Source organism: Cyanistes caeruleus, chromosome 6, assembly GCF_971803275.1.
Source record: "Cyanistes caeruleus chromosome 6, bCyaCae1.hap1.1, whole genome shotgun sequence".
NCBI lineage: Eukaryota > Metazoa > Chordata > Aves > Passeriformes > Paridae > Cyanistes > Cyanistes caeruleus.
This window is the reverse complement of record NC_141706.1, coordinates 62,800,132-62,816,528: the sequence shown is the minus strand read 5'-3', so window position 1 is coordinate 62,816,528 and position 16,397 is coordinate 62,800,132. Positions and strand designations below refer to the sequence as shown.

The 16,397-nt window shown below is 44.1% G+C and overlaps 1 protein-coding gene across 6 annotated transcripts in view; it reads left to right on the top strand.

Moving 5' to 3' along the window:
- Positions 1 to 16,397, top strand: part of SYT16 (synaptotagmin 16) — an 89,392-nt gene that overhangs the window by 45,092 nt on the left and 27,903 nt on the right. For 4 of the 6 annotated variants that reach the window (XM_086892415.1, XM_086892414.1, XM_086892416.1 and 1 more), the window contains one exon: positions 5,591 to 6,127. The exons of the other annotated variants lie outside the window; for them this stretch is intronic. In XM_086892415.1, the coding sequence (XP_086748541.1) occupies positions 5,662 to 6,127 (466 nt within the window). In that variant the 5' untranslated portion in view covers positions 5,591 to 5,661. The remainder of the gene's footprint in view (positions 1 to 5,590; positions 6,128 to 16,397) is intronic. 6 annotated transcript variants of the gene reach the window in all.

The window sequence follows — 16,397 nt, the reverse complement described above, 5'->3', positions numbered from 1 at the left end:
ACTTGCTGTAATTTCTGACTGCAGGTTTCTTCTTTCATTCCCCTAATCCAGTAATTACAGATGTTTCTCACTCTTTCAGCCTGAAAGAGCACAGTTGCCACTACTAACACCACTTTTCTAATACTCCAATGATTTGTGAATTTCTTTATGCCCTTTATGTAACCCTCGGCTGGAGAAGTATAAATGAAGTTATTCATTGCTGCTTTTTGTACAACCATTTGGCATGGAACAGGGTTTTTTTGTGCCTCTGGTGACAAGTAGCTCTTTAAATGCAAAGGGCTTTATTTTGATTTGAAGGATGTGACTGCCTTCAGTGGAGTGACTCTGGATTTAACACCAGTGCCAAGTCAGGATCTGGCTTGCCTAATAACCAAACCAAATATTATGGCCAGGGAGGTGTAGCCATTTTCTCTCTCCTGAAAATTCCCCCAGGTTTTGTATCAACATTTTGGTGGCAATAATATTTATTTGTGCATTCACAGGTCCTCTCCTTTCTGGGTGCCCTGGATTTACATGAGATGAACACACCTCTGATTTCAGTAGTTCTTGCAGTCTAGGTGAACACAGAGTTATGGAGAGGTCAGCATAGGAAATCACCTTCAGCTTCTCAGCCTCATTGCTGTTGGAGTTTCTGAGCAAAATATTTGGATCCTGGTCTTCCAGGAACTCTTTTTTTTTTTTTTTTTTTTTTTTTTCCCCTGAATTTGTCATCACGTACTCTGCATGATAGAGAGACCTGGGTTTTTTGAAATAAAGCTCCACAATTTTGAACGATAAATGTCATATTTGCATAATTCCTCTTTTTCTTCTACCGCTTTCCTCTTCTCCCCATCCCACTGAAGCAGTGAAGATCAGTAATTTTTGCCATTGTTATTGACAAAAGGAGAGCATGAACAAAGGAATGAAAGGAACGTAGGAGACAACATGGGGCTAAATATCCCGATCAAAACCACTTTTTGTCATTTGGGTATCAATTTTTACAACTAATTTGGCACAGCATCACTAGCGAGCTGCCTGCAAAGACATGAGATGATTTGGGAGTGAGAAATAAGTCTGCAGGCTTCCTGTGCGTGGGCTGAGCCCCGTGCAGCCGGGTACATCGCTGTCTGCCTGAGCTCATCTTTGTTTTCTCCTCACCATTCTGGGGCTTGCAGTGCCAATGCTCTGCAGCAGTGGGTTTATTTCTGTGTTGATTTGTAACCCCTGAATGTTTCCAATGAGATGTGTCTAATTTATTGGCATAAACCATTAGATTTTCCTTCAGTGCCCCGGAGTTTCTGATTCACCAGCTGAAAACTATTATCACAGAGCACATAATCACTTGGAAAGTGCCTCTGTCTTCTCTTTTTTTTGTGTGTGTTAGATTCAACCACATAAATAGCATTTTTACAGCACAAAATAGGCCAAAAAGGTACCAGATGTTCTGTATTTCTGTTTTGTCCTTACCTTAGGGAAGTTTGGTCAGTAGTGATGCTCACAGCTGATGTGAACCTTGGGCACTGTCTGTGAACTTCCCTCATAACACTTCTGCAAGAGGCTCCAACCCTCTGAACAGTTTCAAGTGCACAGGCTGGGCTTGGCACTGTGACAATTTCAGCTGGAAATACATTTTTATCATAGTAATGTTTGGTGAGAGCGCAAGGGCTTTGCAAGCATCTTGTTAGATACAATTCTGGCAACTGCAAGAGGAGCAAAGAATCCAGATTGTTCCCAGAACCAGGATAGAGGATTTCTTGGCCCCGTGCTGCTGCTGCCTGCCTTCATCTGAGTACATTTCTAATCTACCCTCTGCTGTTTTAAATGTGTATTTTAATTGGCTTCTACCCTGAAAGGAGGATCAGACTCATTACAGTTTTCAGTAGCTCAAAAAATCTTGCCTCTCCAAGCCTTCCTTATTTCCCCCTTCTGTGAACAGCAAAAACCTTACCTTTTGCACAGATCCTTGATGTTCTGGGCATCAGCTTAGATTCACACCTTGTTTTAGGTTTTCCCCCTAAACTTGGAGCAGAACTTCATGCTGGGTAAGTCACACTCTTCTTCTTTGACATCCACACAAATAAAGTTCTTGCCCATGGATATGATCCATTTCCAACCTGTGTTCTGCCTCTGAGGGAGGGGTTTGGTAGAAAACTTTTCCAAGAGCCACACAAAAAGTGACTGAAGAAAAGGAAGTTTGTGCCTACACTCGGCAACAGCTTGAATAAGGGAAACATTAAGGAATGCACAACTGATGGCACTTTTTTCAGGAACCTACCTATCAAAAAGATTGAATTGTAATGTTACAAACCTCTGCATTATGGCTGTATTTGAAATTCTGGTAATAGTCTACTTTTTTAGCAATACAGTAATTGCACCTCTCAATGGGAATGCTACTCAGGAATAATGATCCTATCAAGACAAGAGAATATGGATTGTAGTAAAGGTTATGATGGTTTCTGTGAGAGGCTCAACATTGATCCTTTTAGCTATCTGATTTTCCATGAGAGGGGAAAAAAAAAGCCCTAACCACTTTGAGTTTAGCATGTGATTTGGTGTGAAAATTCTTATGGGCGGTTTTAGAAGATGGAACTTGAAGTAAATTTGCTAAACTGCTTTTTTCCTCTCTCTTGTTTGATGAATACTTTTAAAAAGAAATGGATTTCTTTTTTTTTATTTCCCACACGTTTTAAACTTTTCTCAGCTCTTTTAGTTGTTTTTTTTTTCCCCCCCTCTTCTAATGCAAGTCAAAACTGTTAGAGAAATCAAAAGTAAAAATCCGTTATGTTGAAAAGGCGGTGTTGTGAAATATATCATAAACATGCTGTTAGAGCAGTGTCTCCTAATTAATGGAGAGAGCTCCTGGGAAACAGCAAGCCTGTAACACAGCTCAGCCCCCTTTGATCCTCTGGTGAGTTTGTAAAATCGTTGCCCGCCTAAACTTGTCTGCAGCTTGTTACACATTTTATCCATCTGCTGCAAGAACAAAAATAAACCATTTATAATTCAGCTGAACTCCAGTTGTTTAGCATATCACTGACTGTGGAGTCTTTAGTAAGAAGATGGTGGGAAAAGCAAAGGTGAAATAGAGTCAGGCACCCTGGAAAAGACATTGCTTTTGCCTCTAGAGGTTATGTAGGCATTGGGCTGCAAGTTTCATGTGGGAGTTGCAGGTGTAACTGCAAAGGGATTTAGAATTTTTGGTGAAATACACATCATCGTCTTTCTATTGTCACTAAACTGAATTCAAACCACTTGCTGGGGTTCCTAGGATTGGATCCAGACCAGTGTGCCAGTCTTGGGCAGAGCTGTGCGTGTGTGTATACGTGTGTGTGTCCTGTTCTCCCCCAGCCTACAGGAAACTTCTTGGTATATCAAAGTTCACGTTCAAGTTTTGTCTGTTGCTCCAGATGATCGAGTGACCACATCCAAGCTCATCTCTCCCAGGTGGCTGCAGATCACTGCTTTACTTCCCTTTCTGATGCAAAATCTGCCCTTGAGAACTCTCTCCATATTTATGCCTGTGGTACCAGCTACCCTGTGTCAGTCTGTGATGTTTGCCTGAGTTTGGTGTATCCAGAAGTGGGATAGCTCTGTTGGATCTGTCAGGTGTTAGCTTCAAAATCTAATAACAAGAGGAGCTAATTATTCCCCATGCAAATATCACAAGGCTATGTTCTGTTGATTTTTAGAACAGACCAGCACTTCATTTCAGCACGCATATGTTTTATCTCCATTGGTTAGCTATCACTTCTGGATACCTGCATCCCTCTGAGGGCTACTGCTGCCATGGATCTTGCTGCTGAGACAGAGGGAGAGCACTGTGAAGTTCTCCTTTCATCAGAAACCAGGGATTCTTTTGTTCTTGCCTGTAAATAAATGCCAGGTTAAAAATGTCTCCAGTATCTGGCACTTACCCACCAGAGTTTATGTCCTTCCATGCCTGGGAGAATCTCACTGTTAAAAGTACCATCTCCTCCCAGTGACTTCTCTGGTGCTGTGATTTACCAGTAGATTTACCACATTATGCTGCAAATGTGTTGTTTGGAGCCTGTAATTTCTTTTTGGTCTATGAGAAAATCAGTTGCACAAAGCAGAGAGGCTTTGCCAAAGGCAGGGTTGGAAAGAAGAGATTCAGTGAAGGGAACTGCTCACCTGGGAGGCGAGGCTATGGCACTGTCTGTTCCTTGCCAAAGATTTATTGCATGGCAGGGAGCTTTCCCTGGGTCCCAGGGGCTGAGCTGAGGGCTGGAGCCTGCCAGATGGATGCTGGAACAGCGTGTGCCCTGAGCCCAGGGGGTTTGTGACAGCCACAGCTTTAAAAATGCCTTTAGTAACCCACATTCATTTACTGCCCTTGTTAGGGCTGCAGTTCTTAGCACATGCTGAAGCTGACATTAAACCTGTTGGAAGTGTCTGCAGCATAAATCAACATAAGTGAACAAAATTATTTGGCACAGGTGTTTTAAAAGTTAAAGTCCTCTTAAGTCACTGATCTCATGTCTAGAAGAGCTGCTCACCAAGCAAAGTGGGGTCTCCTTAGTCTGTGCTCCATTCAAAGATCCACAACACTGAGATTCCCACTACATTTCTCTGGAGACCATTTCACAAGGTAATGCACGTTGCTGAGCTTATTTTCTTGCTGCTACACTGTATTTACCCTTTCATACTTTGATTGATTTTAGACCTCTCAATCGAGCAAGACATTTATATTAACTTTGAAGCTTCATTTTAGTTGTCATTTAGTCTAAAATCTGCACCTATTTAATTCTTTCTTCCTAAACCCATATCCCACTTGTAGGTTTCTCCTTCTCAGAGTTCCTAAAAGAATATCTGTCTTGTGATAATGTGGGAAGATGTATATCAGGCAAAAAGGCATGCTAACTTTCTGCAAGTTATGTTTTTATTTAGAGTTTAGATGAATTTTGAAAAAGTATCATATTGAGATGACACCAGTGTTTTTGTTAACTTGCTTCTGTTCCCAGTAATTTTGTACCTATAATGTTACACCTCCTCTGTTTGGCTTTTTTTTTCTTTTTCCCCCTCATTTCTGTGAATGGCAAAACAGCTCTGGGCTATGGGCAGAAGGAGTTTCTGCATAACTTTTCTGGAGCAAAACATTTGAGATGCTTGTCTGCCATGGGCTGCTACTGCAAGCTTTAGGCCTGCCATTTTCATCATTCAAAACATAATTCTCCCCAAATTCTCCTCCCTTCAGTTTTCTCATCTGGTCATGCTAATGCTAAGGAAATTGGGGCCAGGAGGTTGAGATTTTTGATTCCAGGTTGTTTCATACCTTTTTTCCCCAGGTCTGTTGACAGATGTAACCAGAGTGTGTGCACTTCAAAAAGTTACTTGTGTGTTCCAAGGTTCTGTGCTCTTATTTTTATCTAAGGTTTACCAATTGAATAAAAGCTTTCCAGATCTCTGCAGGAATATGTGCAATTTGTCCATCATTTCTGGATTTCTGGTGGTATTCCCAATGAGTAGAAGTTCTTTTTCCATTTCCCTCTCTCAGTTCTAGACGTAGATAGAGTTCTGTCATAGATAGTGTGCCGACAGGTGTTGATGGACAAGCAATTTACAGTAATTTCTTATGGTGCTTATTCTGTAGCTCCCTGAATTATAAGTGACACGCTGGCAAAGCTGAACAACTGATCACCAGGCACTGGCATAGTGTAAAACATGGCTTCTGAGGCTGCTCAGAATTTCCTCCAGCCACTCTCTTCTTGGATGTCTCAAATATACGAAGCGATCCAACAAGCAGGAGACTCCATATCTGCCTCGCTGCTGAATTTGAGTGGAGTGGGTCGTAAGCCAGAAGAAGAGAGGACCCAGGACTTGGAGAACAATGGAGGCATTTATGAGGATTATTCTGAGGAATCAGATGAGGAACAAGACCTGGACCTTTGGGATGAGGACTATTTCTATCCTAGAGAAGACAGTTGCATTGGAGGCCCTGATCTTGCTTCACAAAACCTCCCTCCCGGCTCTGACACGGGTCCACAGAGGCAAAAAAGAGTTAAAAATACCAGCACCATGCCAGAGCAGTGCGTTGAAAGCAGCAGGACCTTGACAACCAATGGATCCTACTGGACAAGTGAAGACCTCCAGCCTCTTGATCGGCTTCCTCCCATCGCTGAGGAAGAAGGTGAGCCTTCTTTGAGGATGGGAGGTCTTGAGCACAGCCTCAGCTTGGGTGGCTCCTTAAACAGTGCTAATGGCACTGCACGCTGTGCAGGTAAGCAGCTGGCACCCTGACTGCTTTATCCAGGCCTTTCTTTTCTGCTCTTGATTTGATTTAGTTGCTAATCTGCTCGTTATCTTCTGTATTGTCTCTGTTTCCCACAGCTAAAATAAAACTCCCCAAATCCCAAAGAAAAATCTGACCTTTCCAATTCTTCTCTCGTTTGTGAGACTAATCTCACTGAAAGAATTGGAGATCTCCAGGGTGAAATGCTGTGTATCAGAAGGTAATCAGGCCCCATTGCTCTAGCAAGGAGTGTTTGGCTTCCCCCCTGTTTAGTTTCTGGTAGCAGGACCCTTCAAAGGGAATGTTTAGCCTTAAACCTTTGCTTTGAGAACCATCTGCCTTTGCGTCATTGCTATTAAAGATATATATACACACACACACACACATATATATATATATATATATATATATATGTATATGTAATCTCAAACCTTGTTTCTTTGTGCCAGGAATCTCAAGATGTTACTGTGCCATGTGCTGTGAAATGCTGTACTAAAAAGCCAGCCGTATCTCATGATTTTATGGATGAAAGGCTCCCAAATCGCTTTCCTTCCCTCCCACCACCCCCACAGGCTTTTTAAACAAGACTGAAGAGACAGCAGGCAGGAGATTATGGGAAGGAGAACTGAGTTTGATATTTTCAGTTTTAAATAGGCCTAACTATGACTTCTGATCTTTAAATGGCAGCAGGAGTGTTTTGAGGCCCAGAGCTGAGTTTCAGCCACATGACTTGTGCTCACTCCATGCCACCACAAGTGTGGCTGGAGCTTTCCTGGGTCACAGAGCTCTGGTGTAGGCCCTGAAAACACCCAGGAAAGCTGCAGTCCTGCTGACACCATCCTTGGGTCTTTCTGGCATAAAGCTGCTCTTTGCAAACATCCTGGGAATGGGATAAGGGCAGAAAGAGGATGGGGGGGACTGGGCTCTACAATATGGAGCTGGTGAAGAACTTGAGACTCACTGAGGATCTACAGAATTTGGCTTCAAATATCTGATTTTTTTTTTTCCTTCTTTTTAAGCAGGTGGTAGATGCTCTTGAAAACATGTGTTTTATTATGACCAGGAGCTTTTCTTCACTCTTGGCTTCTAGGGAGGATTACATATTTAGCCTTTTCTTTGCAGACTGTGGAAGATCAGCCTGTTTGTTTTCATATTTAACAGGAATATCAGACTGAGAGGGTATAAACCTTGACAGTGCTCTTTAATGACTATAAAATTAGCTGTTCTCTTTATTGCTGTTTCTCACTCTGTTATGGCCAGGGAGTAAATAATTAAAAAGCGCTTTTGGTCTAGCTGTTCTGCCTCCCAAACTGGGACTGCTTGTTTTGAATTCCAAATGAAAGATTGCCAGCTCTCAGATTAAAGGTCTCAGGGCTGTATCTCTGGGAGCCCAAGCCCTACCTTCTGGTGCCCCCATACACTGCCTGTGCAATATCCAGCCCCAGGGTTTGTCTGGGGCACTGAGCCAGCGCTGCTGGGTTTGCTGTGTGTGCTTGGGCTGTGTCAGCAGGGTGTGCACAGAGGTGGTGGGGCAGGGCACCAGCTGTCCATCCAGGGAGTGCTGGCATCCTCTTGGACAAGTGCTAGGGCACAGCCTTGTCTCCTGCAGAGCCTGCACCCCTGTGCCTTAGGAGGGGCAACATGTTGGAGCAATTCTCAGCAATTCCTGGGGTCAGCCAGCTGCCAAATGCATCACTCCTGGGGCAGCTCCTGTCCCTGGGCCCTGCTCAGTGGGTGGGAGGAAAGGTGGTGAGCTCTCAGGGAAAAGGGGGCCAGGAGTGAGCTGCTGTCCCTGTCAGGGCTGTTTGTCACCTGCAGGGACACCTGAGAAAGAGGGTTCTTAGGAGTGGGTGATGGACCAGATGGAGCTTCCTGGGGAGAGAGACTTAGTGACAGACAGATGCCAGAGTGACCCATCCCTGCAGCTCAAGGGATGAGCTCATCCCTCTGCTCATCTCTCCCAGGTGAGAGCAGCAACTGGCCAAGCTGCTGTTTGGCTCTCTCCATATATTTTGGTTTTCCTGCTCCCCAGCCTTCCTGGAGCTGATGTGGACTAAAAGGCTGGTCCCACAGAGCTCCCAGCACCTACAGTGCTGCTTCCCAGAGCTCTCTGCTTCCTCACCAAGCACTTCAGGGAGCATTGCACAGCTTTTTGCACCTTAGGGAATGTCATTCCAAATCGTCTCAGATAGACTTTAATCTTTTTGCCTCTGCAATTCACTGCACAAGGGCCATCCAATGGTCTCAAGACTTCACAGTCACAAAAGTTGGCTGTTTGAGGGCTAGAGGGCTGGGAACTGAAACCTTTTTCTCTCAGAACTAAGTTGTATAATGGGAGAGAAAGTCCTGAACTGTGATTTGAAAATGTCTTCCACAGACCCTTTGATGTGGAAGAACTCGTTTCACTCTTCTAAGTGAACTTTCACTTCCAAAACACACATGCTCTTTGTATTTTATTTTTCAACTCTTTATTTCCTCTTTTTCCTTTAGATTCATTCTCTAACATCAAGAGTGTGAACTGCTCTGATGGTAACCTAGACATGCAGAGAGACTGTAATACCCTGGCAACTTAAAATTTCAGTCATGGATTAAAATGATCAAGAGAAGATGTTCGAGGTATCCTTATTTCTGTTAGCTTTTTACCTAACCCTAAGTGACAATGTAAGTGACACATGGACTTGCTGACATTCAGCAAAGCTGTTCAGTAGCATCAAAATGAGCTTTGAACATTTTTCCTTCCATTTGGCAGTTCCCCCCCCCACCATTCCTGCAAAATACATGTTTCCTGTTTATCCTTGTATTCTTTTCAGAACATTGCATCTTGACTTTATTTCACTTAATGTACCATATTTCTCTCCACAATAGAATATTTTAAAGCTAAATTGGCACAAAACAGTAGCAATGCTGAATGCTTTTTGTTGCCATGGAAATTTTTCTGGGCACTTACTGAAGACCTGGTTGCCAATAGTAATGTAAAAGAGAAAATAGATATGCTTCATTTAGCAGCCACCAGTGATTAAAGAGCCACAAAAACCTGTTACAAGGTCATTCCAATATATAGTTTATTTGGTTTAGGGGGGAAAATCCCTGCAGCCCTAGGTGAGAGTAATTTTGATTTAAAAGAGATGCAAAACAAAATCCAATAGATGTTCCCTTCTCTTGAACTGACAGCATGCTTCTGAGATGAAATAAAATAACACTGTGGTTAAAAACCATCATTACTCCTTCTCCTTTTTATCAAATATGTTTTTGATCCCATTTTTGCCTTTTAGGAAATGTTTCTTGGCTCCCAGAGTAGATTTTCTAAGGCTCTGAAGCAGCACACATTACTGAAAACCTATTTTAGGCTTAGGGATCTAATAAATTGTTTGAGCTATGAAATTCTTGGGTTTTTAAGTCAAATGTCCATCAGACACCATGAGGCAGGTTAATCACAAGGTGCAGGTTTGGCTGCTGCCCACTGCTGGTCTGTAATTAAATGATGGTAGTAAAGTTGTAGCAAGTTTTCAAACAAATGCAAGGAAAAGTTTTGGGGTTTTTTTTTTCTCTCTTTTTTTTTAATTTATTTGGGTGCTTTTGATCCAGAGTTCAATACTGAGAAGGTAGCTCAGCAGGGCATGTTGCAGTGCCAGGTGTTAAAGAAGTTAATGATGGCAAGGCAGAGTCTTCCCTGAATGCAGATTGCTGCCACCAGCGGCAAATCGTGTGAATTCTGCAGGAACAGATGAAGCTGCTGTCTCAGACCCTTGTCCACTGTTTAACCTCAGTGTTTGTGACAGAGAAACTGTCTCACAGTGCAGAGCAGAGAGAGCAGCCTTTGCATCCCCCCTCTGCTGCTCAGCTGACTGGGGGTGGCTGGCAGGAGTGTGGCTGCCAGATCCATCACTGCACATTTGGCTTAAGAATTGAAAAAAAATCCCAACCAACAAACTGTGGAGCAAGAAACCACATCTGAAAGTAGTGCACTGCAAGTAGAAGGGTAGAGGTGGCCAGTTCTGCTTCCCAGCATGAATCTAAAGGGGAAAAAAACAGCAATAATGAAAAAAGTGAAGAACAGCAATGACTGTGCAGCGAAAGCAAATGGGCTTTAGGCCACTTCTCCCTCAGGGCTGTTGTCCTTTGCAAATAAAAAGCCAAAGTGACCATTAAATTGTCAGTCTCACCAGACACTGCCCTGGAAAGGCACGGGGACAGACACAGAGGCAGAGCTGAGCCTTCTGAGTGAGAGCTGAACTATTTCTGCACGGTGAGGGCTGTGCTGGAAGTCTCCCAGGCTGTCTGAGGCTGCTCACAGCACTGGTGTATGGACAGGTGAGCGTGGCACTTCCACTGCAAGAAGCCCTCAGAGATTTTTTTTCTCCCCCATCAACTGGACAACCTCAATGCCAGCTAAAGGTTGCATTTCTATTGCACTAAAATAATTTTTGTAACCTTGGAATGCCAGGAAGCGTGACACCCCTGTCTAGAAGGCTGGCTCGTTTCCCTCAGCACGTGTGTGAGGGGAAGCACACCTCTGAGGCTCTGGGAATTCTAAAATCTAGAAAGCACTATTGTATTTACTTGCCTTGGCCTCCAGCTTAACAGGGGTCATTGATTTTTGCCAGTAATTGCTGTAGTAAAGGAAATTATTCTTTCTGCTCTATATGAGCACTCCTGACCTCAGTAAATGACCCTTCATATGGGCAGGAAATCCTGGGCAAGAAGTGAGGCTTTCATTAGGTCCTATAAACACATACAGCAAAATATACTCGTAAGAAAAAGATGTTGATTATGGATAAATTACATTTCTGCTTGAACTTGAGACTAAAATAGATAGACGGCCAGTCCCCTCATTGAGAAGTGAAGTGTTTATGAATTTTATCACCTGTCTGGGTATGGAGCCAGCCAGTGTTCCAGCTAGAATATAACCCCATAAAAATCAGTGCCTGTACTCCAAGAAGCACATTTAAAGAGGCTACACTGACTCAATACCACCATGAGGACTAAGGGAATGAAAGCAGAGGCAGACAGTGGACAAAAACACTTCAGAGAAAACACTCCTGGAAGCTTGAGTGGGACAAAGCACAAATGTGACTGGGGACATGCATCTGGTCTCTGAAGAATGTGATACAAGCCCGTGGCATTCTGAAGTGCAGATGTGAGTTTGCATTGAATTCTTTCTCTATGGGAAATTCAGAACCACTCAAAGTGTTTGTGCACAGACTTTTGTCCTTGAGAAGATGGTACAATGTTCCTACCTGTATTTAAAGTACTCCTTTGCAGTTCAGTCTCTTTAAATTTTCAATTTTTAAGGGATCTCCATGCAGGATGTCACACATGAGTGGCGATGAGAGAACTCGACAGCCCCAAAAGGAGGGGGGATTGTGGCTTTACAGCTGGGGAAGTGAAGCCAAACAGAGGTTCAAACCACAGTTTCTCAAAGGTGGTGCCATTGCCAGCTCTGTCTTGGGCCTGTCAGCATTGCTGTTCATCCTCAGACAGTGGTTTTAGACACAGTCTTTGTCAGCCCACTCTAGACCAGGGGTTTGGGTTTTCACCAAGTTCCTTGTCTGGTGGGCAGAGCTTCCTCATGCCCATCGCCCCAGGGGCACGGGGAAGGATGCTCTGCTCAGGAGTACTTGTCATCTGCTCTTGTCATCTAGAAGGTTGCATAAGCTGTACAGAGAAGGATTTATTTGAGAGGTTGAAATGGATTTTGCCATTCAGTGCCGTTACAGAACAAATTGTGTGTGAGCGTGTGTGTTTGTGCATGTATTTTCTGATCCACTTTTGCTAAGTGACATCCTCTTCCCACTCTCCATATGGCAGTTGCGACTCTGTCTTCCTCTGGGAAGGTTGTTTAGGACTCAAGAGACTTCATTTACCAATAAACAGCATCTTGGCAGCATCTGGGAAATGCTGCCTCTCTCCTAGAAACCCTGCCTCCTCACCTTCCCTCTCCTACTACAGGCGAGGCAGGTGTGAATGATCTCATTGTGTTGTGGTGGAGGTTACGTGCAGGCAATACTAGCAGCACTCTGTGCAGAGCTGGGACATAGTATTTCTGGGTGCTGACACAAACAGTAGTACTGTTTGTCTCTTTTTTCTTTAGTTTAATTCGTGTGCGTGTGTGTTTTTTCTTTTCTGTTGCAGTTGTTGCTATCTTGGCCTCCAGGGCTTGGTGGAAGCACAGATAATCCATCCCTGCTCCCTCCTGGCCTCTTTGCAATGCTTAACAGCACAAAACCCACTAATGTAAGCTTACATCAGATGGCATCACTCTGCCAAAAAGTGAGCTGCTGTTGATCTTCACCCTTTGCCAGACAGGGGTGTGGATATGACTTCCTTGTGCCCAGGTAGTTTTTGGCTGTTGTAATGACCTGGTGGCAGCAGCCACCATTTGGAGTGGCCTCAAAAGCTCCTCAAGTAGTTTCAGTAACCAAGGGGAAAATTAATTTCTGCAATGAAAGCAAATAGGGAGATTACAGTCATGTAAAGGTAAGACTGTGTAGTTTCAAAGGCAGGGAATGTCACTGCTGGGCTTTGGAGATCTTGAAGGAGATGAGGAAGGTGTGGTTGGGCTGTACCTCCACAGATGCTGTTTGTGGGATTCTTGTGCAGTTTCCACAGATGGACTTAGGGACACTTGATCAGTACCTGTTTGTAGACCAGCACAAATTACTTGGGTTGAATCTTAAATCAGTCCTTAGCAAAATCTGTAGAAAATCCCTTCCTCTGACCATGAAAATAACTGGTGCTCTCATGGCATCATTGCACCACCTGAAAGTTCCCTCTTGTCCAGGCAGGCACTTCTCTGACTCAAGAACTCAGTACCCCTGTGAGATGAAGCATCCCTGGAGGGACTCATGAGGACTTGTCCCCACAAGCTGGGTGTGGGGAGGAATTTACCTCCTCAGGCTGAGAGGGATTCAAACCTGCTCAACCTACACTCATAATTGTTGTGGGAGTATTTTGTAGCAAATAATGAGACAGGTGGTGCTGGAGAGAAAGCCCTGAATTTGGATTAATGAGAGCCCTGTGGTTTGCTGGAGTTCTGTGTCTCAAGGTCATTTTGGGGGTTAGACTTTTTGCCATAAATAATGTAGTTACAAAACCCTTGGGCCTGAGTTTTGCGATCGCCGCTTATTGATGTAAAACTGCAGCTGGGGTAGAACATCCTTCCCCTGTCACACAGCTGAGCTGCTTCCCATGCCTGGCCTCACCAGCCTGGTGACTGAGCCCAGCCTCTTGCCTCAAACTGGAGCCAGCAGCCCCTTCCCTGTTACCTCTGGACCAGGTGAGCTGGCCATGGGATCGCTGAAACCACAACAAAGGGAAGAGGGGAAGGGCAGGAGTTCAGGGTTGTCCCTTTTGGGTGACAGCTTTGGCACATGAGTCTTGCTGCACCACATCCCCACCCACTGCTGCTCCCAAAGCTGGTGGTTTTCCCAGGAGTGCTGTGGTGTTACAGTAAAGGGGGACTGTGGTGAATCAACCCTCTGGCAGCAAACGAAGTTTCAATTAGAAAAATCAGTGGGAAAATAAATATCTGCCTCGTTGCAGTGCAGTTGTTTTCTGTATCAAATCCAAACAAATCTCTTTTTGAGGGAGTCCATTTCCACACTGTTAATCAGCAAACAAAGGCTTGTGGGTGTGAAGCTGATGGCTGGGTGCTGTGAATGGTATGTGCATAGGCTGGGTCTCCCGTGGAGCGTTGAAACCGCTTTAAAGAGGAGCAAAGTCAGTGACCCGAGTTTTCTGGATGTTTCCTTGGCCAGTTTGAGTTCCAAACCTTGGCCAGATTGAGTACCAATCAGAGAAACTTCCTTAAACATACTGGAGGAAGTTTAGGAGCTGACACCCTTGCATCAGCAGAAGTTCATATCCAAGCCAAACGAAGAAATAGAAGAGATGATGGATGGGTAACCTGCAGGAATTCAACCCATTGTGGTATGAAAACTGCCTTAAAAGTAACACTGGTGAGGGGAAAGTCCTTCTTCTGTTGGAAGGAAAGGAGTTTTCTACTTCACCAGCCACTGGCATCCAGCAGTTTGTTTAATTTCTGAGCTCATGAGCATCTCCAGGCCCACACCCCAGAGCACACTCAGCTCCACCTGTGCCCTGCAGTGTCCCCAGTGTGAGGTGACATTTGCTGACAGAAGGGGCTTTTCTGCCTCTGCAGCTGCATGTTTCCTGCACACAGCCCAGCCTGAGCTGTCAGGGAGGTGCAGGCTGACTCAAGGGTGTAACTGCATCCACACCAGGGGTTTTCCTGGCTTCCCAGTGTCTCCTACAGTGTGTAATCTCCTTTTTTCTTCCACTTCTGCACAAATCCTGGGCCTGTGTTAATAGAACCCAGTAGAACAAATGGAGCCTGACTCATATTTGCTCCACGTGTAAGATGTAAAGTAGGTGACTGGGAAAATTTGGGATGATTGTGGTTCAGCCTCTTGGCTGCCATTTCCTACAGCTATGGAAGAACCTTAGGCATCACAGTGAGAGTCAGTTTGATGTGGAATCCCATGTTCCTATTTTTGAAATGCAATTTTGTGAGTAGGAAAGAAACAACAGGAAAATATGCTGGTTTTCATGCTGTTTTCTGTGGGCAGTCCTCTATTTCTTTGCACAGCTGTGTGCAGAATTGGTGTGTATTGCTCTGACTGCTGTATTGTTTCACTGTAGAGGTGGTTAGAGCCAAAAAATGTCCTTTTTTTTTTTCTGATTACTCTCTTTCTTGCTGTTTTGTTCTCTTTTCTTAAAAATTATTTTGGTTGTAAATATCCCCTGGTACAAAGGTTTCCAAGTTGTGATTCTCTCCGCCTGTATCATGTGCAAACACACAAACTCACCTTGGGGAGCTCCTTAATTGATTTGGTCATGGAGTGAGGACAGAGGGAGAAGCAAAACAGGGCACTGGGTGTTGACACTCAGCAGAGTGGGGCAAACCTCACCTTCAGCACTGGACACCAAATATTCCCTGTTTGTTAGACCTGGCAGGAAGGAGTGAAAACACATAGGGATGGTGCAAGGAGAAATCCCCCTCAGCAGTAAATGACCAGTGTGTGTTAGTCAGGGGTGTCCTGTCAGTGTGTAGAAGCGTGGGTTTACTCCAGCATTTTTTAACACATTTGGGATCTAAGGGAATGGCTTGGATTGGGTGCCCTCTTCCTTAGTCAAGCCTAAATCAGGCAGGTCCTGCTCTCTGTGCTCCAGTTTGAATTCCCAGCTCAAGGGGCTGAGAGCATGAGCAGGAAGAAGGCTCCAGACTGAGAACTGCCACAGAGCTGCAGCCACCCAGGAATTGCAGCTCCGTGTGAGTTGCTGCGTGTTCCCTGTACAAAATGTTCCTCCTTTTCCTGAGATGCTTTAACAAGTCCCTCGCTTGCCACAGACCTTTCCAGTTTTCCAAAGAAAAGCTTTTCTTTCTGTGTGCAGTTCTGGGTTTTGCTGAGGTGGGAGCTGTTGCAGATCACTGCTCCTCTCTGTCATCCTGATCATGAAAATTTTAAGGCCAGGCCTGTGTGACTGCTTCTGCAAAAGCAAGGAACATGGCACTGAGTGCTCCTGGGATGCTCTGAGTCTATGCATTATGCATGGATGTACTGATATTGTCTTGGTTATGTGATCAAATGATGGTTTTTTTTGTGTACTACTCTTGCTTCCTTCAGGGCTTGGTGATGTTCCCATTGAAACTTCCGTAGAGCAGAACCAAAATCTCTAAGAAAAAAGTGGACGCAGAAAGGCAGCATTAAATGTGTAGGAAGACCAGAAATTTGGCATTTGGAAAGGTTCCATTGTTCAGACAAAATGACTGTTGTTTGTTGTTGTTCTTTTAACACACAGGCAGACAAGATGTATTCGGTACCTCTGTATTTCACACCTACATGATGTATTTTATTCAGTATTTTTTTTTTCCTTGGGTAAGCTTAAAGCAAATGATGAGTTATTCTTTCTACTTGGTAACACCACAGAGAATTCTTGAATTATTTATTTCATGCATTTTAGCTTGGTGTATTTGGATGCCTGTAAGCTAACTTTGTAACTGGGTGTTTGAAATTTCTAAATAAATAGTGGTAGTTTGAAATACCTTTCCAGAAAAAAGGGGTCACCCTTCCTCTTCCCCCACTGTCTCCTCTGAGGAAAAAAAAATAAATTAAAAATCCCACATGCCTCGTTATGAGCAGTGGGA